Here is a 27,392-nt window from a genome sequence, read left to right on the forward strand (position 1 = left end):
AAACACAGTTAATGACTGAGTGTTACAGGCAATGACTGAGTGTTACAGGCTATGACTGGGAGTCTGCTGCTAAATGACAAAAGCATTAATGGAGGGAGAAGCAGAGTTAATTGTTCAAGTTTACAGCCTTCCATCAGAACTAGAAAGGTTATCAATTTGAAATGTAGGTTGCTTCCTTTGAGTCTACTAGCCCTCCTAGCTTGGAGTCATCTGCATTGGTCACTTTACATTGAGTTTCTAATCCAAGTCGCTTATGTAAGTTGGAGATGGTAGTGAGGGCATCCCACCCAGCACTTTCTCTTTACCCGGATATAAAGTCTGCCATGAGTAGTTTCCTACCCGTTTAAAATCCTTTTGCGGGGTTTACTCAAAATCTCACAACTCTGTATTTAATTAAATAGCCTTTCATGTGGAAGTTGTCTTATTAGAAATCTAGGCAAATATTGAGTCAGTGCTGATCTCGGTGTCGTTGTGAACTATTAATGGTATCTTTAGTCTTAACAACTGAAAAAAATAGACCAAAATGTGAACTAAAAAGGGCGGCACGGTGACACAGTGGTTAGCACTGCTGCCCCATAGTGCCAGTGACCTGGGTTCAATTCCAGCCTCGGGTGACTGTGGAATTTTCACATTCTCCCCGTGTCTGCGTGGATTTCCCTCGGGTGCTCCGGTTTCTTCCCACAGTCCAATGATGTGCAGGTTAGGTGGACTGGCCATGCTAAATTGCTCTTTAGTGTTAGGGGGACAAGCGGGATAAATATATGGGGTTAAGGGGATAGGGCCTGGGTGAGATTGTTATTGGTGCAGACTCAATGGGCTGAATGGCCGCCTCCTGTACTATAGGGATTCCATGAAAAAGAAATCTTACCATCCAAACATCAGTTGGCCTGCTTTTATTATTCCCCCTTTCTTGATTTCTGTGATAGATTTCTCTTTAGAAAAAAATCACCTGGTGCTTGTGTTACACAACACATGGTGATGGTGTTGTGTAAACAATACTTGACAGAGCACAGTAGTGCTCAGATGTTGGGATGATAAGGGTGGATGTCTGCTGACGGCACTGGGGTGAGATTCATATTCCTGAATACATCTTGGGACCAGGGAGTGAGGAATTTTCTCTCTGGAGATTGAAATGTGGAGTAGAATCCATCGCCCCATGACAGCATGCAGCAAGGGCAGGTCTTAACAGACGTTTTTCATGCAGTCTCTTATGATGTGGAGATGCCGGCGTTGGACTGGGGTAAACACAGTAAGAAGTCTCACAACACCAGGTTAAAGTCCAACAGGTTTATTTGGTAGCACAAGCCACTAGCTTTCGGAGTGCTGCCCCTTCATCAGGTGAGTGGGAGTTCTGTTCACAAACAGGACATATAAAGACACAAACTCAATTTACAAAATAATGGTTGGAATGCGAATCTTTACAGGTAATCAAGTCTTAAAGGTACAGACAGTGTGAGTGGAGAGAGGGTTAAGCACCAGTTAAAGAGATGTGTATTGTCTCCAACCAGGACAGTTACTGAGATTTTGCAAACCCAGGCAAGTCATGGGGGTTACAGATAGTGTGACATGAACCCAAGATCCTGGTTTAGGCCGTCCTCATGTGTGCGGGACTTGGCTATCAGTCTCTGCTCAGCGACTCTGTGTTGTCGTGTGTCGTGAAGGCCGCCTTGGAGAATGCTTACCCGAAGATCAGAAGCCGAATGCCCGTGACCGCTGAAGTGTTCCCCAACAGGAAGAGAACACTCTTGCCTGGTGATTGTCGAGCAGTGTTCATTCATCCGTTGTCGTAGCGTCTGCATGGTCTCCCCAATGTACCATGCCTCGGGACATCCTTTCCTGCAGCGTATCAGGTAAACAACGTTGGCCGAGTTGCAAGTGTATGTACCGTGTACCTGGTGGATGGTGTTCTCACGTGAGATAATGACATCCGCGTCGATGATCCGGCACGTCTTGCAGAGGTTGCTGTGGCAGGGTTGTGTGGCGTCGTGGTCGACTGTTCTCCTGAAGGCTGGGTAGTTTGCTACGGACAATGGTCTGTTTGAGGTTGTGCGGTTGTTTGAAGACAAGAAGTGGGGGTGTGGGTATGGCCTTGGTGAGATGTTCGTCTTCATCAATGACATGTTGAAGGCTCCGGAGAAGATGTCGTAGCTTCTCCGCTCCGGGGAAGTACTGGACGTCCAGTACTTCCCCGGAGCGGAGAAGCTACGACATCTTCTCCGGAGCCTTCAACATGTCATTGATGAAGACGAACATCTCGCCAAGGCCATCCCCACACCCCCACTTCTTGCCTTCAAACAACCGCACAACCTCAGACAGACCATTGTCCACAGCAAACTACCCAGCCTTCAGGAGAACAGTTGACCACGACACCACACAACCCTGCCACAGCAACCTCTGCAAGACGTGCCGGATCATCGACACGGATGCCATCATCTCACGTGAGAACACCATCCACCAGGTACATGGTACGTACACTTGCAACTCGGCCAACGTTGTCTACCTGATACGCTGCAGGAAAGGATGTCCCAAAGCATGATATATTGGGGTGACCATGCAGACGCTACGACAACAGATGAATGAACACCGCTCGACAATCACCAGGCAAGAGTGTTCTCTTCCTGTTGGGGAACACTTCAGCAGTCACGGGCATTCAGCTTCTGATCTTCGGGTAAGTGTTCTCCAAGGTGGCCTTCACAACACACGACAACGCAAAGTCGCTGTGCAGAGACTGATAGCCAAGTTCCGCACATGAGGACAGCCTCAACCGGGATCTTGGGTTCATGTCACACTATCTGTAACCCCCACAACTTGACTGGGCTTGCAAAATCTCACTAACTATCCTGGCTGGAGACAATACACATCTCTTGTCCTGGCTGGAGACAATACACATCTCTTTAACTTGTGCTTAGCCCTCTCTCCAGTCACATTGTCTGTACCTTTAAGACTTGATTACCTGTAAAGACTTGCATTCCAACCATTATTTTGTAAATTGAGTTTGTGTCTTTATATGCCCTGTTTGTGAACAGAACTCCCACTCACCTGATGAAGGGGCAGCGCTCCGAAAGCTAGTGGCTTGTGCTACCAAATAAACCTGTTGGACTTTAACCTGGTGTTGTGAGACTTCTTACGGTCTCTTATCATGACAACTGCCTATATCCGATAAATAACACTAACCATTTTCCAGTACCATGTTACAAAGGTGCCATTTAAAACTTACTTCAGGCAGTTCAATGGGTGTTTTGCAATCTCATTAATCCCCTGTAATTACTGATTTACACATCGCCTCACACCATCCCTCTAACTGTGCGATGTTCATTTTCTACATATTGGGGATTTCTGTGTCAAACTGTTCCAAGTTAAAGTGGAGTTGTACGGTCACAGAAGCAAAGGTATTGGGAATTGAAGTATCAGCAAGAATCACTACAACCTCAAATGTTGCAAAAGCTAGATTGTACTTGTAGATAGGGGCACGTCCCCTGAATTTACTTGTTCTGGGCATAGTTGGATGCATGAAGCTGAATTAAAATACATTATTGTTTTCAATTTGACTGGTTTAAATTGTTGGCATAAATGTAGGGAAGAGGTGATCAGTTTTTTGTATAATGATTCGGAGATTATTTTTACCATCCATTGACTCCAGAGTGTAAATTCAGGTGACACCGGGTGGTAGGGAGTGCACCATGTTGTTGTTGCATGGCCTAATGATATGACATGGGAAGGCATTGGAGCAATCTACTATGGTAGTGAGGATAGCCAGTGGCATCTAGCTGGCCATTTGTTCCCATCTTACTTGCTCAGTGTCCCCTAACGAAAGTGTGGAGGAACTAGCATATTCCTATTCATTACTGAGGACATGAGGTACAAGTTCAAATGGACTGATTAAAAGGCAAGATTACCGAAAATCACTTACCTTAGGTGGGATTATGGATCTTTTAAAATGGGTTTCGCTCTTTGTTCTGCCTTGACGAACCAAGATTTTGTTTTTAATAATTAAATGACTGTGCATGAGAGTATTGGAAATTAGCTTTGTAGTTTGTCTGAATTGAATTAATGCCAGTGGATGAAACTTGCTGACGGCCCTTAGTAGAAAATTAAGCTCAAGGTGAGGCCTGAGCACAGACAGCAGCATCCAATTGAGGGATCATCATAGAATCCCTACAGTGCAGAAGGAGGCCATTCGGGCCATCAAGTCTGCACCGACTCTGACAGGCTCAATCCCTGTAACCCCGCGTATTTATCCCACAATCCCCCAACCCACAAATCCTGGGGCACTAAGGAGCAATTTAGCCTGGCCAGTCCATCTAACCTGCACATCTTTGGGCTGTGGAGGAAACTAGAGCACCCAGAGGAAACCCACACAGGCACAGGAAGAATGTGCAAACTCCACACAGACAGCCACCCAAGGCTGGAATTGATCCCGGGTCGCTGGCGCTGTGAGGTAGCAGTGCAAATTCCATGTATAGTAAGAGGCCAGGTAGCAGCTGCTGTGGGCTCTTGTTGTAGATTTGGTTGCCATTAACTGCTCTCATTAAAACTACTAAAAATGCTTTCGACTGTCCATAGATTTTGAACAAACTTTTTGACAGTATCTCTGTCAGTCATTCCAGCCACCTATAAATTTTACAGTGAAGCAAAGGTCAGATTAGCGCCACACACACTGCTTACATTTCTCACTGCTGAGGTCAGTCTGCTTTTTACACTTTTTCTCCATCCGTGTAACACTACATTCTACACTCTCTCCTTTCCTTCTCTATGTAGGTGTGCTTTGTCTAAAGCTTGCAAGAAACAATACTTTTCACTATATACTAATACATGTGACAAATCAAATCATTCTTTTAATTAGTCCGAAACTTTGATAAAGACAAGCTGCTCATCGAAAAATGTGTGGAATAGGTTGATTGGCCATGCAAAGCTGCCCCTTAGTGTCAGGGGGACTAGCAGGGTAAATATATGGGGTTACGGGGATCAGGCCTGGGTGAGATTGTTGTCGGTGCAGGTTCGATGGGCTGAATGGCCACCTCCTGAACTGTAAGGATTCTATGATTCTATGCTCCTTGGGTGAATTTATGATGATAATGCTAATTAGCTGGTATCTATGAAGGACCATAGACACCTCTCTCCATTAGAGAGAGCCAATGGTTATATAACGTGAGTGCCACACTCCACATCAAGTCTAGGCAAGGATGCAGGCATCCATGAACTACCACTGCTGATATGAGGATTGAACCTGCACCATTGGTGTCATTCTGCACCACACTCAAGCGAACCTGCAAGTTTAGCATTGCTAAGGGATAGGGTGGGGAGAGGGCCTGGGTAAAATACTCTTAGGGAGTTGGTGCAGAGTTGGCCGCCTTCTCATTGTAGGGATTCTATGATCTTCTCCAACCAACCTCCACACACACAAACATCTTTTAAAAATGTACTTACAGGATGTGGGCATTGTTGGCTCGGCCAACATTTGCTGCCCACCCCTAATTGCCCTTCAGAAGGTGGTGCAGATGCCTACTTGAGCGACTACAGTTCACCCACAGTGCTGGTCAGGAGAGCATTCCAAGATTTTGACCCAGCAACAGTGAAGGAACAGTGCTATGTTTCCAAGTCAGGATGGTGTTTGCAGGTGGTGATGTTCCATGTCAGCTGCACTTGATCTTCCAAAGCCTTCTTAAACCTTGTGAAGTTTCATTTCGGTGTTTCAAAATTCTTCTGTTCCCAATCTGAATACTTGCATTTTAACTGCTAGAAGGCAGCTCTTGACATGCCTGAATCCAGTATGCCCAGAGTCCTCTGGAGTAGCAAATTCTAAAGTTACACAACCATCTGAGTGAAGCGATTTCTCCTCATCTCAGTCCTAGATAACAGATCCATAGTCCTAGATTCTCCAGTTAGAGAAACAACCCCTCAGAATCTTACATGTTTCAATGAAATCATCTCGCATTCTTCTAAGCTCCAGAGAATATTGTTCCATTCTACTGGATAACTCCTCATTAAAAACCCTACACATCCCAGGAATCAAGCTACTGAAGCTTCATTATCTTTCTTGGGTAAGGAGACTAAAACTCTGCCCAGTATGGTCTCACCAAAGCCAATTGCAGCACGGATCATACTCCAATCCCCTTTGCAATATAGGGAACATAATGGCCATAGGTTAGGAGAGTGGAATGTGCAACGAGACCTGGGTGTCCTAGTACACCAGTTGCTGAAGGTAAGCATTCAGGTGCAGCAGGCAGTAAAAAAGAGCAAATGATATGTTGGCTTCATAGCGAGCAGATTTGAGAACAGGAGCAGGGATGTCTTGATGCAATTATACAAGGCCTTGGTGAGGCCACAACTGGAATATTGTGTGCAATAGTCTCCTTATCTGAAGACGGAGGACTCTAGAGGGAATGCAGAAAAGGTTTACCACACTGATTCCTGGGATGGCAGAACCGAAGTATGAGAGATTGAGTTGGTTAGGATTGTATTCACTGGAGTTCAGAATAATAGAGATATCTCATAGAAACCTATAAAATTCTAACAGGACTAGACAGTGTAGATGCAAGAAGGATGTTCCCAATAGTGGAGAAATCCAGAATCAGGGGTCACAGTCTGAGGATACATGATGGACTGTTTAGGACAGAGATGAGGAGAAATTTCTTCAACCAGAGAGTGGTCAGCCCTGTGGAATTTGCTACCACAGAAAGTAGTTGAGGCCAAAACATTGAATGTTTTCAAGAAGCGGTTAGAAATAGCATTGAGGCAAAGGGGAGCAAGGATATAGGGGGTGGGGGAGGAGGCAGGATCAGGCTATTGATTTGGATGATCAGCCATGATCATAATGAAGGGCCAAATGGCCTTCTATTTTCTATGCTTTTATGTTTCATATCGTTTGCCGCCTTAATAGCTTGCTGCATCTGCAGCTTAATTTGCTGTGATTTGTGTTTGAGGATCCTCAAATTTCTCTGCATACCAACATTTAAGATACACTTGTCTTGTAAAAAATAATGTGGATAATTTCAAACTTCCCCACATTCTACTCTATCTGCCATTACCTGGCCCAATTTCTTAACCGGCCTATGTCTCTTTGCTGGTTCATCTTTGCCAGTGCATCTTCATAACAGCTTACTTTGTAACCAAGTTTCACCTTCTCGGCAAACTGGATATCTGAGGCCCAAACAGTGATCCTTGCGGTGCTCTGCTAGTTACAGTCTGCCAACCCATTGCCTATTTATGTTCACTCTGTTTTCCCTGTCCTTTCACCAAAATTGAGCCCATGTTAAAATATTATCCCCAATTCCATGAGCCTGAATTTTGCATTGGGGCTGCAGTTTACATGAGCCCCTAAAAATGTGTGTTCCACAGATTGGTAAGGACTATAAAAATGATTTGCATTTATATTATGCCTTCCATGACCACAAGGTATTCCAGAGAGCTTTTCAGCCAATGAAGTACTTTAGAACTGTTGTGTTGTGAGGCACATATTAAGCTCCTATACACAGCCATGTAATAATTTTGTGATGTTGATTGTGGGATAAATATTGGGCAGGACACAGGGGTGGACAGGCGGGGGGAGTCTCTCTGCTCTTCTTTGAAATAATGACATGGAAGCGTGCACATTCACCTGTGAGGGTAGACACTGCCTCAGTTTATTGTCTCATCTGAAAGATTCCCCCTCCCCGTACTCCTTCAGCACTGCATTGGGGTGTCAGCCTTGATTTTTCCCTGAAGTACTGAAGCAGGACTTAACCCAGAGGCAGAGTGTCACCAGCTGATCCATGTCTGACACTTGATAGCCTAGTGGTTATATTACTGGATTTAATAATCCAGAGGCCTGAACAATTTAGAGACACGAGTTCAGATTCCACCATAACAGCTGTGAATTTAAATTCAGTTAATTCAATAAACCTGGACCATGAAACTACCAGATTATAGAAAGTGCTGAGAGCACAGGAGGAGGCCATTCAGCCCATCATGTCTGCTGGCTCTCTGTAAGAGTTATACAGCTGGTTCCACGCCCCTGCCTTTTCCCCATAGCCCAACACATTTTGAAAGCTAGAATTGAACCTACCCCCATTGTACTCTCAAGCAGCACATTCCAAATCCTAACCACTCACTGCATGAAAAACATTTTACTCATATCGTCTTTGGTTCTTTTGCCATTCAATTTTAATCAGTGTCATCTGGATCTCGACCCACCTGCCAATGAGAACTGTTTCACTCCATCGACTCAGTCTGAAACTTTGAAGATTTTGGACATCTCTATCAAATCTCCTCTCAACCTTCTCTCTCTAAGGAGAACATCCCCAGCATCTCCAATCTGAGCACTTAACTAAAGTCCCTCATCCTTGGAACATTTTCTGCATGCTTTCCAATGCCTTCACATCCTTCCCAAAATAGAATTGGACTCAATACTCCAGTTGAGGCTGAACCAGTGTTTTACAAAGGGTCATCATTCCTTGTTTTTGTTCTCTATGCTCTTATTTGAAAAGATTGTCAAAAACTTATCTTGCTAACTAACTACCCTTCTAGGAAAGGAAATTTGGCATCTGTACCCGATTGCCCTTCATGTGACTCCAGACCCACATGAAAGTGGTTAACTCTTAACTGCCCTCAGCTATAGCCTAGTAATCAACTCGGTTGTATTCAAGAAGGTCAGTTAAGGATGGGTGATAAATGCTCATGCTGTCAATGATTTCCACATCCTGAGATTAGATCAAAAATGGGACAGTAATCTCTGCAGAGTGAGCTTTTAAATGGAACCTTGAGAATTAGTCTGCTTTATCTGTATCTGCTTTGTACCAATATGATTCAGAGGAAATGGTAGAAAGTTTGACAATAATAGCAGACTTCTTGTAAAAACAAACTGTTAACTGTAATAAAAACAGATGCTAAAAATACTCGACAGATCAGGCAGCCACTGTGGAGAGAAAAATGTTTTTTTACAAAAATATACTTTATTCATTAAATTAGTAAGAAGCACATTACAAAAGTTTCAACTTGAAAATTACAAGAAGTGCCATAAAATTCAATTTGTCTCCATACAGTATGTTCCTCTACTAGGTGCCTCTATATAATTGTAATTCTCTTGATATTTATAATATACATTTCATGTCAGGGCAAATCATTTCAAATTTAAAAGTTACAAAGTGCAATAGAATTCAATTTTCCTTTGTACGGCACGTTTCTTTCTGAGGCGTCTCAATGCAATTCCAATACTCTTGCTATTTACAATGTACAGCAAAGTGTGGCAGATACCCCAAGCTTTAGTGCATCCCTAAGCCTGTAGTCCTGGACCTTGGAATGTGCCAGTCTGCAACACTTGTACAAGAACAACTTATTGCACTGGAAGATCAACAAGTTTCAGACAGGCCAAAGAGAGTCTTTCACCAAGCTCATGAACCTCCAGCAGCAGTTGATATTTGTCTCGGTGTGTGTCCCTGGGAACAGCCTGTAGAGCACGGAGTCTTGCGTTACAGAGTTGCTTGGGCTGAACCTTGACAAATACCACTGCATCTCTCTCCTTCTTTGCAAATGCACATCCCACAAGGAGGTGAACAACAGTCTCTTCCCCACCACAGTCACTTTGAGAGCAACGCGTGGAGAGGATAAGACTGCAGGTATATAGGAAGGGTCTGATGAGGAGGGCCTATCTCGCCACAAGCCAAGCTATGTCTTGGTGCTTGTTTGGTGATGAGGCATTCTGCCAAATGACTCTGACAGTCTGCTCAGCGAGCCTTCCAGCAGGACTTTGTTATGTGCAGACCACCATTTGATAGACTTGCGATCAAAGGTGTTTATCTGTATAAACATTTCTAAGAGATGAATACTTGGAGCATTCCCCATCCTTCTCAACGCTGTGGACAGATAGAAGCTCAGCATCTAGTGACACCTGTTTGTGTACCGAGGGTCTATGCACAGCTTTTGATGAAGCCACACACAGAGATGGTCATCAGAGATGGGGGAGATGTTGGACATGTTTTTCCCCCTTTTTCTAGAGGGTTGTACATGGTGTCCCTTTGATCATAGTCCATTTTTGACCTCCAGATGAAGATTTGATTTGATTTATTATTGTCACATGTATTAGTATACAGTGAAAAGTATTGTTTCTTGCGTGCTATACAGACAAAGGTACGAGAGTGCAGAATGTAGTGTTACAGTCATAGCTAGGGTGTAGTGAAAGATCAACTTAATGCAAAGTAGGTCCATTCAAAAGTCTGATGGCAGCAGGGAAGAAACTGTTCTTGAGTCAGATGGTACGTAACCTCAAACTTTTGTATCTTTTTCCTGACAGAAGAAGTAGAAGAGAGAATGTCCAGGGTGGATGGGGTCCTTAATTACGCTGGCTGCTTTGCCGAGGCAACAGGAAGTATAGACAGAGTCAATGGATGGGAGGCTGGTTTGCGTGATGGATTGGGCTACATTCATGACCTTTTGTAGTTCCTTGTGGTCTTGGGCAGAGCAGGAGCCATACCAAACTGTGATACAACCAGAAAGAATGCTTTCTATGGTGCATCTGTAAAAGTTGGTGAGAGTCGTAGCTGACATGCCAAATTTCCTTAGCCTGAGAAAGTAGAGGCGATGCTGGACTTTCTTAACTATAGCGTCAACATGGTGGGGTCGGAGGTGGGGGGGGAACAGGACAAGTAGAAATTTGAAGCTCTTGACCCTTTCTACTTTGTCCCCGTTGATGTAGACAGGGCATGTTCTCCACTATGCTTCTTGAAGTCGATAACAATCTCCTTCATTTTGTTGACATTAAGGGAGAGATTATTGTTGCCGCACCAGTTCACCAGATTTTCTATCTCATTCCTGTACTCTGTCTTGTCATTGTTTGAAATCCAACCCACTACAGTGGTGTCGTCAGCAAACTTGAAAATCGAGTTGGAAAGGAATTTGGCCGCACAGTCATAGGTGTATAAGGAGTATAGTTGGGGGCTGAGAACACAGCCTTGTGGGGCATCGGTGTTGAGGATGATCATGGAGGAGGTGTTGTTGCCTACCCTTACTGATTGTGGTCTGTGGGTTAGGAAGTTCAGGATCCAATCAGAGGAAGGAGCCAAGGCCCAGGTCACGGAGTTTGGAGATGAGTTTCATAGGAATAATGGTGTTGAAGGCTGAGCTGTAGTCAATAGGTGTCTTTGTTATCTCGGTGTTCCAGAGTTGAGTGTAGGGCCAGGGAGATGGCGTGTGCATTGGACCTGTTGCAGCAGTAGGCAAACTGTAGTGGATCCAGGTAGTCCGGGAGGCTTGAATTTATTTGTGCCATGACTAGCCTTTCGAAGCACTTCATAATGATGGATGTCAGATCCACCAGACGACAGTCATTGACAGCTGCTTGGTTTTTCTGAGGCACCGGGATGATGGTCGTCTTTTTAAAGCAGATAGCGACCTCAGATTGTTGTAAAAAGAGGTTGAAGATGTCTGTGAATACCCCCACCAGCTGATCCACGCAGGATCTGAGTGCTCGTCCGGGTACCCCATCTGGGCCAGTCGCTTTCTGTGGGTTGACCTTTGAGAAAGCTGCTCTGACATCTGCAATGGTGACCCCAAATACAGGTTCTTCCAGGGTGGAGGGTGTGCTCTCGCTGACCTCTTGCTCAAAACGGGCGTAGAATGCATTGAGCTCATCAGGGAGGGGTGCATTGGAGGCGGCGATTTTACATACCTTCATCTTGTAGCCTGTTGTGTCTTGCAGACCTTGCCATGGTCGGCGGGGGCCTGTGTAACTAGCCTGGGACTCTAGCTTGATCTGGTACTTTTGGCATCTTTGATGGATCTCCTTAGATCGTATCTGGCTTTCTTGTATAGGTCAGGGTCGCCTGACTTGAATGTCTCAGACCTGGACTTCAGCAAGCAATGGATATCCCTGTTCATCCATGGTTTCCGGTTGGGAAACATGTGGATTTGCTTCTTTGGCACACAGTCTTCTACACGCTTACTAGTGAAGTTAGTTACTGTAGTGACGTACTCATTCAGGCTAGCCGCAGAGTTTTTAAATACTGACCAGTTCACTGACTCCAAGTAGTCCCATAGGGGATCATCTGATTCCTCAGACCAACATTGCATGACTTTCTTTGATGGATTCTCCTGCTTCAGTTTTTGCTGAGTAGCCTTGTGGTCTGATTTGCCCAAGTGTGAGTGGGCGATAGAGCGTTAGACATATAGAGCAATAGATGGTAGAGGAAGATGGCCCGGGTGATTGTCACAGTGCAGGAGTGAGGAATGGGCCAGATCTCCACCGTGGACAGCAACACCAACAGTGCCTCGCATGTGACCACCAGGTTCTTACCCACAATGAAGAGGGAGTGTTGGTCCCACATGCCCAGTTTTTGTTTAACCATAGCTTCTCTCTCCCGGTTTCTAGCACACACCGTACTCCCTCTGAACCATATCTCCAGCACCTTCAAGCAGTCTGACCTGATGATGAAGGGGACAAAAGGTCGGTCAGATCACTTTCTAAATAACTTGGCCTCACTGTTGCTGCAATTTACCTTTGTTCCTGAGGCCAATTCAAACTGATCACAGATGCTCATCAGTCTGCACATCAACAGCGGATCTGAGCAGAAGACACCAATGTCATCCAAGTATCGGGAGACCTGAGTGCCTCCACTGCCGGGGATGATCACTCCTCTTATGCCTGAATCCTTCCTGATGAGCTCCACATAAGGTTCTTTGCAGACATGAACAGGACAGGGGAGAGAGGGCAGGCCTGCCTTCCTGACTCTGGATTTAATTGGAAAGCTTTCCAATTCCCACTCTTGGATTGAAACTGCATTTACTGATGTTTATGTTAAGCAGTTGGATCCAATTGAGGATTCCTTCCCTAATCCCTGTTTTGGAGAGTACATCCATCTGCTAGTAAACAGTTAGATTTTCAGATCAGTGATCTTTCACCAAAAATGGAAAAATGTAGCAATGTAATGGGTTATAAGCATGTCCAGAGACAGGGAAAGCAGGGAGAGAAGAATAGAACAAAGGTCTTTGGTAGGGTGGAAGGCAAGAGAAATTCAATGACAAAGGGATGATGGTGCAAAACAACAGGAAATAATAATGAGACAAGTAAATGAACAAAAGATAAGTCTCGAGGTAAGTAGTAAAGCAGAGTCATCGTTGATGACTACTGGTCAGAAAAATGGAATCACAGATTATAATTTGAAATTGGTGAACTCAGTGTTGAATGAAGGTGCTAGAGCTTACCTTGAGATTTACTGGAACAATGTACATCTGAAATAGGAGCAGAAATAGGCCATTCGTCCCCCAAATGGCAGAATAAGATCATGACTAATATGTTTCTGTTTGAGTTCCACAGTCCCATCTACCCCCGATAACCCTAAGATTCCCCTGCCTAACAAGGGCCTATTTACCTCCGCTTTAAAAATATTCAGTAACCACGCCTCTACCGCCTTCTGAGGCAGCGAGTTTCAACTCTGAGAGAAAATACTTCCTGTCATCACTGCCCTAAAAGGGCGAACCCTAATTTTAAAACCGTGCTCCCTAGTTCCGGACTCATCACAAAAGGAAACATCCTTTCCATGTCCACCTTGTCAAGTCATGATGTGGAGATGCCGGCGTTGGACTGGGGTAAACACTAAGAAGTTTAACAACACCAGGTTAAAGTCCAACATGTTTATTTGGTAGCAAAAGCCACACAAGCTTTCGGAGCTCCAAGCCCCTTCTTCAGGGTCTGAAGAAGGGGCTTGGAGCTCCGAAAGCTTGTGTGGCTTTTGCTACCAAATAAACCTGTTGGACTTTAACCTGGTGTTGTTAAGCTTCTTACTGTGTTCACCTTGTCAAGGCCATTCAGGCTCTTACATAATTGAATCAAATCACCCCTCATCTTCTAAACTCCAGTGGAAACAAGCCCAGCCTGCCCAACCTCTCCTCCTAAGACAACCCCCTTATGTAGTAAATCTCCTCTGAACCACCTCCAATGCGTTTACATCCTCCATTAAATAAGGAGACCAAAACTGCACAAAGTATTTGAGATGTGGCTTCAACAGTGCCCTGTGTATCTGAAGCATAACACGTTTAAGTGCATCTTTAATTCCTTTCATAGTAAAGGATAGCATTAGATTTGTCGTCTTAAATACTTGCTGTACCTAATATGAACTTTTTGTGACTCATGCACTAGAACACCTAGATCCCTGTGTACCTCAGAATTGTGCAGCTGTTCTCCACTGAAGTAATACTCTGCATTTTCTTTGCGTAGGAGGTAAAAGAGAGGTCAGAGTGGGAGTAAGTGAAGATTTAAAATGATAGGCAACTGATAGCTTAGGGTTGTGCATTCTGAACAGAGATGTTCTGCAAAGTAGTCACTGAATCTGCATTTGGCCTCTCCAATGTAGAGCAAGACCACATTATGAGCAGAAATAAATACATATCAATGGCTGTTTCACCTGGCAGGAACGTTTAGGTTTTAGATGGTGAAGTGGGGGCGGTAAAAGGTTCTGCTTCCCCCCCCCCTCCCCCCCTCTTGTATAGAAACGTGCTGTAGGAAGCAGAGAGGTTATTAAGTAATTGAGGAGTGATCAGAGTTCATGATAGAATGTTTCATTTGGAACACTGAAGTCTGTTCACCATCTACAAGTCAGGAGTGTGATGGAATACTCTCCAGTTGCTTGGATGTCTGTGGCTGCGACAACATTCAAGCATCTTGACTCTATCCAGGACAAAGTTTAATTGGCACCCCATCCACAAGCATTCATTCTCTCCACCACCAACACAGTGCCAGCCGTGTGTACTATCAACCAGAAGCACTGCAGCAACTCACCAAAACTCCTTTGACAGCACTTATACAAACCCTAGACTGATACTATATAGGACAAGGGCAGCAGATGCATGGGAACACCACCACCACCTTGAAGTTACTCACCTGATTTGGAAGTATGTCGCCATTCCTTCACTGTCGCTGGGTCAAATTCCTGGAACTCCCTCCCTAACAGCACTGTGGGTGTACTTACACCACATGGAATGCTGCAGTTCAAGAAGGCGACTCACCATCACCTTATCAAGAGCTATTAGTGATGGGCAATAAATGCTGACCTTGCTCTCAATGAGCATATCCCATGAAAGAATTTAAAGAATTGCAAATGAGCGTAACTAAGTCCTGAATAAAAGCAAATTACTGTGGATGCTAGAATCTAAAACCAAAAGAGAAAATGCTGGAAAATCTCAGCAGGCCTGGCAGCATCTGTATGGAGATGACCCTTTGTCAAAGCTCCTGAAACTAGGACTAAGGCCTGAAACTAGTTAAATTCCATGGTTTTTCTTTAATTCTGCAAACCCAGTTACGCACTTACTTCCCTTCCAGGCTAACTTGACTCCTTTAAGCACCCAAATTCAATTGCTCGCAAACCCAGCAAAATCCAACCTCCCTCCTCTGTGATTTCAGTAATGTCAGAGATCTGGTATGATGCATTCTAAATGTGAAATTGTGATCCTATTTTTCAAAGCGTTCTAGATTTGGAATTTTACTCCCATTGCTAACTTTCTTGTTTTAAGACTAGAGCAGCTTGTCTAACTCGGCTGAGGTTATTACAGTATTGGCGGCAGGGCCAGGTTAGCCCACACAAACTAATAGAATAGCCGGTATCAATCTCTGCAGACATCTTATCCGAGTCCCTCTGCCAGTCCCCTGTTATTGTATCCAAACTAATTGCTGTTACCACGGATACAGCATTCTTATGTAGATTATGCCTTGGCAGATTAATTTAAGAGCTCTGTGTGATCCTGGATGGGATTTCAGAGCTGTTGACTTTTCTTTTTAAAGGAACTGCTTTCTGATAATTGAGGAGTTTTCCAGAAACTGGGTTTGCAGTAACATTGAAGTGCTGGCCCCTGAAGACTAAGCTGCATAATAAAAGACACAGGCTTTCAGCAAAAAATCTCAAGCATAACGTTTTAAACAAGTGTGAAGTATTGCGCGCACGGTTTTGTAAGAAATAATGTAGTATGAATTATTTTTATTTGATTTTAAATTCCTGACACACACGCTCAAATACAACACTGGCGTTAGTGTCAAAAAGGACGAGTAAGAACTGAAGGCTTCTGCTCTGACCCTGGGCCACCTTCCAGTCAGAACCCAGTCAAGAAAGTTTATTTATTAGTCACAAGTAGGCTTACATTAACACTGCAAAGAAGTTACTGTGAAGATCACTGAGTCGCCACATTCTGGTGCATCTTCAGGTACACAGGGGGAGAATTTAGTATGGCCAATTCACCTAACCAGGACATCTTTTGGACTGTGGGAGCAACAGGAGCATCTGGAGGAAACGCACACAGACATGGGGAGAACGTGCACTTGATCAGGGGTTTGGTTAAAACAGGGACCATCTCAGCACGACGAGATACACTGGATCAGATGTTTCACTGTATTGGGGTCTGTCTGAGCACTGTGTGATGCACTGGATCAGGAGTTTCACTGTATCAGGGTCTGTCTGAGCACTGTGTGATGCACTGGATCAGGAGTTTCACTGGATCAGGGTCCGTCTGGGCACTGAGATACACTGGATCAGGAGTTTCACTGGATCAGGGTCTGTCTCAGCACTGAGATACAGTGAAACTCCTGATCCAGTGTATCTCAGTGCTCAGGTAGACCCTGATCCAGTGAAACTCCTGATCTAGTGTATCTCAGTGCTCCGACAGACCCTGATACAGTGAAACTCCTGATCCAGTGTATCTCACAGTGCTCAGACAGACCATGATACACTGGATCAGGAGTTTCACTGTATCAGGGTCTGTCTGAGCACTGTGAGATACACTGGATCAGGAGTTTCACTGTATCAGTGTCTGTCTGAGCACTGAGAGATACTCTGGATCAAGCGTTTCACTATATCAGGGTCTCTCTGAGCACTGAGATACACTGGATCAGGAGTTTCACTGGATCAGGGTCTGTCTGAGCACTGTGAGATACACTGGATCAGGAGTTTCACTGTATTGGGGTCTGTCTGAACACTGGGATACACTGGATCAGGAGTTTCACTGTATCAAGGTCTGTCTGGGCACTGAGATACACTGGATCAGGGGTTTCACTGTATTGGGGTTTGTCTGAGCACTGTGAGATACACTGGATCAGCAGTTTCACTGTATCAGGGTCTGTCTGAGCACTGTGAGATACACTGGATCAAGAGTTTCACTATATCAGGGTCTCTCTGAGCACTGAGATACACTGGATCAGGAGTTTCACTGGGATCAGGGTCTGTCTGAGCACTGAGATACACTGGATCCGGAGTTTCACTGGATCAGGGTCTGTCTGAGCACTGAGATACACTGGATCAGGAGTTTCACTGGATCAGGGTCTATCTGAGCACTGTGTGATATATTGGATCAGGAGTTTCACTGGATCAGGGTCTGTCTGTGCACTGTATGATACACTGGACCAGAAGTTTCACTGTATTGGGGTCTGTCTGAGCACTGTGAGCTACACTGGATCAGGAGTTTCACTGTATCAGGGCTGTCTGAGCATTGAGATACACTGGATCCGGAGTTTCACTGTATCGGGGTTGTCTGAGCACTGTGTGATACACTGGATCAGGTGTTTCACTGGATCAGGGTCTGTCAGCACTGTGAGATACACTGGATCAGGAGTTTCACTATCAGGGTCTGTCTGAGCACTGTGATACACTGGATCAGGAGTTTCACTGTATTGGGGTCTGTCTGAGCACTGAGCTACGCTTGATCAGGGGTTTCACTGTATCAGGGTATGTCTGAGAACTGTGTGATACACTGGATCAGGGTTTCACTGTATCAAGGTCTGTCTGAGCACTGTGTGATACACTGGATCAGGAGTTTCACTGTATTGGGGTCTGTCTGAGCACTGAGCTACACTGGATCAGGAGTTTCACTGTATTGGGGTCTGTCTGAGCACTGAGATACACTGGATCAGGAGTTTCACTGGATCAGAGTCTGTCTGAGAACTGTGTGTTACACTGGATCAGGAGTTTCACTGTATCAGGGTCTGTCTGAGCACTGGGATACACTGGATCCGGAGTTTCACTGGATCAGGGTCTGTCTGAGCACTGAGCTACACTGGATCAGGAGTTTCACTGTATTGGGGTCTGTCTGAGCACTGAGATACACTGGATCAGGAGTTTCACTGGATCAGAGTCTGTCTGAGAACTGTGTGTTACACTGGATCAGCAGTTTCACTGTATCAGGGTCTGTCTGAGCACTGGGATACACTGGATCCGGAGTTTCACTGGATCAGGGTCTGTCTGAGCACTGAGATACACTGGATCAGGAGTTTCACTGTATTGGGGTCTCTCTGAGAACTGAGATGCACTGGATCCGGAGTTTCACTGAATCAGGGTCTGTCTGAGCACTGAGATACACTGGATCAGGAGTTTCACTGTATTGGGGTCTGTCTGAGCACTGTGAGATACACTGGATCAGGGGTTTCACTGTATCAGTGTCTGTCTGAGCACAGAGATACACTGGATCAGGGGTTTCACTGTATCAGAGTCTCTCTGAGCACTGTGTGATACACTGGGATCAGGCGTTTCACTGGATCAGGGTCTGTCTGAACACTGGGATACACTGGATCAAGAGTTTCACTGGATCAGGGTCTGTCTGAGCACTGAGATACACTGGATCAGGAGTTTCACTGTATTGGGGTCTCTCTGAGCACAGATACACTGGATCAGGAGTCCACTGTATCAGGGTCTGTCTGAGCACTGTGTGATACACTGGATCAGTAGTTTCACTGTATTGGGGTCTCTCTGAGCACTGAGATACACTGGACCAGAAGTTTCACTGTATTGGGGTCTGTCTGAGCGCTGTTGGATACACTGGATCAGGGGTTTCGCTGTATCCTGGTCTGTCTTAGCACTGTGTGATACACTGGATCAGGGGTTTCACTGTATCAGGGTCTGTTTGAGCACTGTGTGATACACTGGATCAGGAGATTGACTGTATCGGTTCTGTCTCTGCACTGTGTATTTCACTGGATCAGGAGTTTCACTGTATTTCACTGTCAGGACCTGTCTGACCATCAAAGAATTGCACTCGAGCAAGAATTTCTCCATTACGTGGCTATTTGATTAAGTGGCATAGACTGGACACCTATACACTATAGGTTTTCACTCAGGAGCTGAATGATGGAGAAACATGCAATAGAGCAGCTGTAGCACGTAAAAGTCAGCCGGCGAGTTGCGGCACCAAGGGACCACAGTAGTTGCCAATATCTTTTATTGAATCTTAACATGCCTTCCAAAATAGAGTCTGCACTTGAATATGTCTGTTTGAAAAGCCAGATGAATTGCTGGTAATTATCATTGCTTTCTGCAGGTCTATAACGTTGTGTGGGGGCTGCAAATCTGTCATTCAGGGGATTTGCACTCAGATGCTCATTGTTAGAGGATTTTCAGTTCATTGTAGTTCATCCAGTGACATGAAGTGGATGGAGCTTAATAAATCTCCCCCTCACTATAAACAACATGAATACAGTATAATTAGGTTGCATTGTGTTTTGCTGAACAAATAAATATTTACCTCTGTCAGCCAGGAGATGACTGAGGATTGTTGTGTTAGTGGATGATTTAGTAACTCTAAAACCAGTGTGTGAATCACTTTACTGACAGACAATGGCAGACACATTGTTGAGATTGCTCAGTAGGAAGTACTAATCAAATACTTCCCTTTCAAACATTGGGAAAATAAAATACCTGATGAAGATTGTATGTAACATTCAGTGAGACATGAGTAGAAGAGGGAACACCATTCCCAGATATAGGAAAGCACTTTTCCTCTTTTAAGGAAATAATAGTTGCTACTCTTTAATGGTTATGTTGTCAGCATAATAAAAGGTCCGAGTATATGAGTTTAAGGTTACGTGTGGTTAGTGTATCATGGGCTGGCAATCAGCAACAGCCCCCTTAAACCCAGGCAGCATAGTCTTCACCTGAGCCCCCAGAAGCTGCTTTGCCACCTGGAAGTTTAGGGGGTGAGGCGTGTAGAGTTGGCAGGAGGAGTGAAAGTAGAGCTGATGGTTGCCCAGCAACAGGCTCTATCTTTAAAGTGGTTGGATAAAAATCGGTCATCTCCCTGAAGCAGTACTAAAGCATTGACAGAACATAACAGCTAAGTACAGCACTGTAAAGGCTCAGCGGAGCTTCCAAAATGCAGTGTATGAAATGGTAAATGAATGAGGATAATGGGCAGCAAATGGACCTTCAAATCTCTAAAGTCGCCATTGAGACCAGAGGATGGCCACGTGGCTTACAGATAACAAGGAGCAAAGTGGTTCAATCTATGGTTGGACTCCCCATTGTACAAGACTCCGCTTTGGGAATTGTAGATACAATATGCATGTTGTCTGATGATGGATAATGGGCATCATGATCGGCACAGGCTTGGAGGCTGAAGAGCCTGTTCCATTGATGTACTTTTCTTTATTCAAGAGGTGAATGTTGTAGCTGGAAGAGTGTCGGAGGAAGGGCGGTCAGAACTCAGGAAGTTGGAGGGGAAGGTGATCACTCAGTGGTGATCATGTTTTTAGTGATTGAGATGGCTATAAATGATGTGGAGAGCAATGGGGTTGAAGCTGAAGACAGGATCACCCTGCCTTTGTAAGTGAAGCAGCAACAAATAGAGTAAAAATGTTTTACTTGTTTCCCTTTTAATAGCAAATAAAGGAATACCTCACTTTCGGGAAAGGGAGCAAATTTCAAAAGGTCTGGCGATGAGCCTGGATGAAGTCATAGTAACTTAGGAAAAGGAATAGGAAGAAATATATTCCAAGTAACTATGGGAATCGGAGGGCTTGTATAAATATCTTGGAGATGTCTAATACGGGCAGTACGGTGGCACAATGGTTAGCACTGCTGTTTCACAGTGCCAGGGACCCGGGTTCAATTCCGGTCTCGGGTGACTGTGTGGAGTTTGCACATTCTCCCCATGTCTGCGTGGGTTTCCTCCAGGTGCTCCGGTTTCCTCCCACACTCCAAAAAGGTGCAGATTAGGTTGATTGGCCATGCTCGATTGCTCCTTGGTGTCAGGGGAACTAGCAGGATAAATACATGGGGTTACAGATAGGGCCTGGGTGGGATTGTTGTCAGTGCAGGCTCAATGGGCCGAATGGCCTCCTTCTGCACTGCAGGGATTCTATGATTCTATTCTTCTATGGATTCTAACAGAGCAATAATGAGTCCAGGAAGAGAAAGGAGAGGAAGACCACAGAAACCGATGGGTTGAAATTGGGTAGAAATTGGAAACTTCATCACTGAGATTCTCTGGGTTGAAGTCAGCATCAGCACAGTGACCTGTGCAATGGAGAAGTGATTTAGGGAGAAACTGAGTGGAATTGAAACAAAACTCAGGCAAAATTGGAGCTTATATAGATTTCTATAGCAACAATGTTTATCTGCAAACAAGCTCAGGTGAGCAGAGAAGGGATTAGATTGCTTTTCAGTAACTAAGTGATGAGTTCAGCCACCATCCTGGTGCAGTACAGAGATCCAACACATGTGCAGTGACAAAACGAATAGGAGACTTAATATGGAATGGCCAAAGTAGCACAGAGCATCTGAAGCACCATAACTGTAGGGTACAGCAAGATGACTACAGTGAGAGAATGGCATCCTCAGTGGTACAGGAATGGATATGCAGGGGCATTCCTGTTCGTAAATCCTGGACATAAAAACGATTTGTGCAGAGTGTAGAATTCAGTGGGCCTGGGGGCATTGGTGCCAGGGGAGATGTGAGGGGACGATGATAAGAGATGCAATCTGTGATGCTCAAGACAGTTCAAAGGGAGATGGGGAGGGGAGTTGTACAAATGATCCTGGGCTTTTCCCAAGTACAGGTACTTCGATTGCTAGTCAGCAGGTTTGTTAATGATGAAATAGAATTGAAAGACTGTAGAGTTGCAAGAGATATCACACTCATATAGCCATTATTACAGCAGTTAAGATCTGAGAGGCAGTTGTGCAGGTATTTCACTTCTTATTGAAATACGAGATGTCTTAATATGATCTGGATTTTAAACTGACAAAAATCCAGAAGTGAAGTTTCTTATCAAGATTTTTCAGGCTGTTGATTTTATTTTCCATCCATTTTCTGAACAGTGCATTGATCCAGAGGTTAAGTGTCCACTTCCAATTTGTCCGTTTGCTACTTTCTATCTAATTGATTTCAGTTGAGGCCATTCTGTTAGTTCTGTTATGTTCACAAAACGTTAGTGATGTTACTGGAAATACATAGAGAAACAATTTGCTCTTTGTTAGCTGGCGAATTCTCTCTATTGCCCACTCAAATACAGCAAAATGAATTAACAGTAATGTCTATAACTCCATTCCAGGCACTTGCAAAGAAAGCAAAAACAGGAAAGCTGCTACCTGAGGAATACCAGGGAGGATCCTTCAGGTAAAACACCAGCAACTCTCCAGTTTTAACATAACCATTCTACTTTTAGTTGGATATTAAAGCACTGGGAGTCTGTAATTTTGTTGAGTTAGGGCATGTTTGTTTTTCCTGGAATCTTTTCTTCCACTTTTGTTCTCAGTCCTTTATTGGCTGTAGTCACATTGTAAGTGGGAAGCAATTCTATGGCCTGTATAAAGTTTACCCAAATTAAACAGCCTGTGCAGCATATTTTGCATGTACCGTGAGTTGTCTGGGTGATTAAGGTTGGATAATTTGCCAGTAAAGGTGTCCTGCATGGTCCTAATGCCAGCAACTCTTGGACTCTTATAATAATAAAGCAAGCACTGTTCCTTGAAAATAGTACAGCTAATCCAATGGAAAAGTGCAAGATGCACAAATATAAACAATGCGCCATGTTTTACCCCCTGAATGTTTTCTAATGCAGCAGACACTCAGCTAGAACCTCCTTCAACCCAGGCATGGGACTCTTTTAGTACGATGCATTGATACCTCTCCCTGGCTGTGGAAGCAGTAGAGGTACATGGAACATATTTTTAACCCTGACATTTTTGTGGACAATCAGCTGTGAATTTGATGGACCCATTTCCAGAGCTCACACAAAACTTCTGTGAAAAGTCATTGCACATGACAAACGAAGGATGCCTCAATAGTCAGAACTATGCAATGTGCGCGCAAAAATGAAAAAGACCTGCATCTAATCAGATAAGAAGGGAAGTGACATAATCTAAAGCACTGTCACATTGACAAGGTCCATCCCTGCATCCTATTTTTCAATGTTCAGCTCTCATTTGGGTTCAAACTGAGCTTTTAAACTGATTGACCAAGATTAGAAAAGTTCCCATGATGCACTTTGACCTAAAAAGGCCATCCAGGCCGTTGAGGAGTGCAGGCAATACTGAGGCTTTAGTCCCTGAGTGCTGAGGGAAGAGCTATGAGGAGGTCCAGATAAATTAGCCTTCAAAAGAGTCATATCAGAGAGGACTTTATATAGGTATATAATTTACCTCAGAGGCTAGCAAAAGTAGATCGAAAACAAATTTCAGATATGTCAGGCAAGCAGGAAAATTGTACACATTGGGCAGGATTTTGCTCCTCCCTCCCCCTCCCCCTGCGATGTTTTTTGCGGTGGTGGAGGCGGCCCGCCATTGGCAGGCAGTGGATCTTCCAGTCCAGTCACCGTCAATGCATTTTCCAGAAGATCACACCATCAAGAATGGCTGGAAAATTTCCACCATTTGGAAAGTATTCCTTGTTACCCAGAGAGAGCATTCTATCACAGGTTCCTGAAATGTTATCTCTTGCAGTACAGATTTTACCTGTTAGAATTCTAAGTGCAGCCATGAGAGTCATTGATGGAATCCTCCATCATCATCAACTGTCACCTTGCACCAGATTGGATTTCTCTGTCTTTTATAGTGCAATAGGAAGAAATACATACAGCAGAGAGCGACAAACACAAACCTAGACAATGGCAAGAGAACAAGACATAAACATAATGACAGAGAATCACAGACACACAGTGAGACAGGCAGGGAGAGAATCAGAGACATACAGACACACAGGGACAGCGAGATGGGATTACAGACACACAGGGACAGCGAGATGGGATCACAGACACACAGGGACAGCGGGCGAGGGGATCAGAGACACACAGAGACAGAGGGAGAGGGGATCGCAGACATGCAGGGACAGTGGGAGGGGGATCCGAGACACGCAGGGACAGAGGGAGGGGGATCCAAGACTCGCAGGGACAGAGGGAGGGGGATCGCAGACACGCTGGGACAGAGGGCGAGGGGATCGCAGACACGCTGGGACAGAGGGAGAGGGGATCGCAGACACGCAGAGACAGAGGGCGAGGGGATCGCAGACACGCTGGGACAGAGGGAGAGGGGATCGCAGACACGCTGGGACAGAGGGAGGGGGATCCAAGACTCGCAGGGACAGAGGGAGAGGGGATCAGGGACACGCAGGGACAGAGGGAGAGGGGAGCGCAGACATGCAGGGACAGTGGGAGGGGGATCCGAGACACGCAGGGACAGAGGGAGGGGGATCGCAGACACGCTGGGACAGAGGGCGAGGGGATCGCAGACACGCTGGGACAGAGGGAGAGGGGATCGCAGACACGCTGGGACAGAGGGAGAGGGGATCGCAGACACACAGGGACAGAGGGAGAGGGGATCGCAGACACGCAGAGACAGAGGGCGAGGGGATCGCAGACTCGCAGGGACAGAGGGAGGGGGATCCAAGACTCGCAGGGACAGAGGGAGAGGGGATCAGGGACACGCAGGGACAGAGGGCGAGGGGATCGCAGACACGCTGAGACAGAGGGAGGGGGATCCAAGACTCGCAGGGACAGAGGGAGAGGGGATCAGGGACACGCAGGGACAGAGGGAGAGGGGAGCGCAGACACGCAGGGACAGAGGGAGAGGGGATCGCAGACACGCTGGGACAGAGGGAGAGGGGATCGCAGACACGCTGGGACAGAGGGAGAGGGGAACGCAGACACGCTGGGACAGAGGGCGAGGGGATCGCAGACACGCTGGGACAGAGGGAGAGGGGATCGCAGACACGCAGGGACAGAGGGAGAGGGGATCGCAGACACGCAGAGACAGAGGGCGAGGGGATCGCAGACTCGCAGGGACAGAGGGAGGGGGATCCAAGACTCGCAGGGACAGAGGGAGAGGGGATCAGGGACACGCAGGGACAGAGGGCGAGGGGATCGCAGACACGCTGAGACAGAGGGCGAGGGGATCGCAGACACGCTGGGACAGAGGGCGAGGGGATCGCAGACACGCTGGGACAGAGGGAGAGGGGATCGCAGACACGCTGGGACAGAGGGAGAGGGGATCGCAGACACGCAGGGACAGAGGGAGGGGGATCCAAGACTCGCAGGGACAGAGGGAGAGGGGATCAGGGACACGCAGGGACAGAGGGAGAGGGGAGCGCAGACACGCAGGGACAGAGGGCGAGGGGATCGCAGACACACTGGGACAGAGGGCGAGGGGATCGCAGACACGCTGGGACAGAGGGCGAGGGGATCGCAGACACGCTGGGACAGAGGGCGAGGGGATCGCAGACACGCTGGGACAGAGGGCGAGGGGATCGCAGACACGCTGGGACAGAGGGAGAGGGGAGCGCAGACACGCTGGGACAGAGGGAGAGGGGAGCGCAGACACGCTGGGACAGAGGGAGAGGGGATCGCAGACACGCTGGGACAGTGGGAGGGGGATCCGAGACACGCAGAGAGAGAGGGGGAGGGGATCGCAGACACGCTGGGACAGAGGGAGAGGGGATCGCAGACACGCTGGGACAGAGGGCGAGGGGATCGCAGACACGCTGGGACAGAGGGAGAGGGGATCGCAGACACGCAGTGAGACAGGCAGTGAGAGAATCAGAGACATACAGACACACAGGGACAGCGAGATGGGATCACAGACACACAGGGACAGCGAGATGGGATCACAGACACACAGGGACAGCGGGCGAGGGGATCAGAGACACACAGAGACAGAGGGAGAGGGGATCGCAGACATGCAGGGACAGTGGGAGGGGGATCCGAGACACGCAGGGACAGAGGGAGGGGGATCCAAGACTCGCAGGGACAGAGGGAGGGGGATCCAAGACTCGCAGGGACAGAGGGAGGGGGATCGCAGACACGCTGGGACAGAGGGCGAGGGGATCGCAGAAACGCTGGGACAGAGGGAGAGGGGATCGCAGACACGCTGGGACAGAGGGAGGGGGATCCAAGACTCGCAGGGACAGAGGGAGAGGGGATCAGGGACACGCAGGGACAGAGGGAGAGGGGAGCGCAGACACGCAGGGACAGAGGGAGAGGGGATCGCAGACACGCTGGGACAGAGGGAGAGGGGATCGCAGACACGCTGGGACAGAGGGCGAGGGGATCGCAGACACGCTGGGACAGAGGGAGAGGGGATCGCAGACACGCAGGGACAGAGGGAGAGGGGATCGCAGACACGCTGGGACAGAGGGAGAGGGGATCGCAGACACGCTGGGACAGAGGGAGAGGGGATCGCAGACACGCAGGGACAGAGGGAGAGGGGATCGCAGACACGCTGGGACAGAGGGAGAGGGGATCGCAGACTCGCAGGGACAGAGGGCGAGGGGATCGCAGACACGCTGGGACAGAGGGAGAGGGGATCGCAGACACGCTGGGACAGAGGGCGAGGGGATCGCAGACACGCTGGGACAGAGGGAGAGGGGATCGCAGACACGCAGGGACAGAGGGAGAGGGGATCGCAGACACGCAGAGACAGAGGGCGAGGGGATCGCAGACTCGCAAGGACAGAGGGAGGGGGATCCAAGACTCGCAGGGACAGAGGGAGAGGGGATCAGGGACATGCAGGGACAGAGGGAGAGGGGATCGCAGACACGCTGGGACAGAGGGCGAGGGGATCGCAGACACGCTGGGACAGAGGGCGAGGGGATCGCAGACACGCTGGGACAGAGGGAGAGGGGAGCGCAGACACGCTGGGACAGAGGGAGAGGGGATCGCAGACACGCTGGGACAGAGGGAGAGGGGATCGCAGACACGCAGGGACAGAGGGAGAGGGGAGCGCAGACACGCAGGGACAGAGGGAGAGGGGATCGCAGACACGCAGGGACAGAGGGCGAGGGGATCGCAGACACGCAGGGACAGAGGGAGAGGGGATCGCAGACACGCAGGGACAGAGGGCGAGGGGATCGCAGACACGCTGGGACAGAGGGCGAGGGGATCGCAGACACGCTGGGACAGAGGGAGAGGGGATCGCAGACACGCTGGGACAGAGGGCGAGGGGATCGCAGACACGCTGGGACAGAGGGAGGGGGATCCAAGACTCGCAGGGACAGAGGGAGAGGGGATCGCAGACACGCAGGGACAGAGGGAGAGGGGATCGCAGATTCGCAGGGACAGAGGGAGGGGGATCCAAGACTCGCAGGGACAGAGGGAGAGGGGATCGCAGACACGCTGGGACAGAGGGAGAGGGGATCGCAGACACGCTGGGACAGAGGGTGAGGGGATCGCAGACACGCTGGGA

General features: G+C 47.1%; 1 protein-coding gene across 2 annotated transcripts in view; it reads left to right on the top strand.

The window, feature by feature from the left end:
- pdhx (pyruvate dehydrogenase complex component X) overlaps positions 1 to 27,392 on the top strand; it is a 285,318-nt gene that overhangs the window by 255,420 nt on the left and 2,506 nt on the right. The window contains exon 10 of one of the 2 annotated variants that reach the window (XM_078220382.1): positions 22,271 to 22,335. The exons of the other annotated variant lie outside the window; for it this stretch is intronic. Within the exon in view, the coding sequence (XP_078076508.1) occupies positions 22,271 to 22,335 (65 nt within the window). The remainder of the gene's footprint in view (positions 1 to 22,270; positions 22,336 to 27,392) is intronic. 2 annotated transcript variants of the gene reach the window in all.

The sequence above is a fragment of the Mustelus asterias genome, chromosome 9 (genome assembly GCF_964213995.1).
Source record: "Mustelus asterias chromosome 9, sMusAst1.hap1.1, whole genome shotgun sequence".
Lineage (NCBI taxonomy): Eukaryota > Metazoa > Chordata > Chondrichthyes > Carcharhiniformes > Triakidae > Mustelus > Mustelus asterias.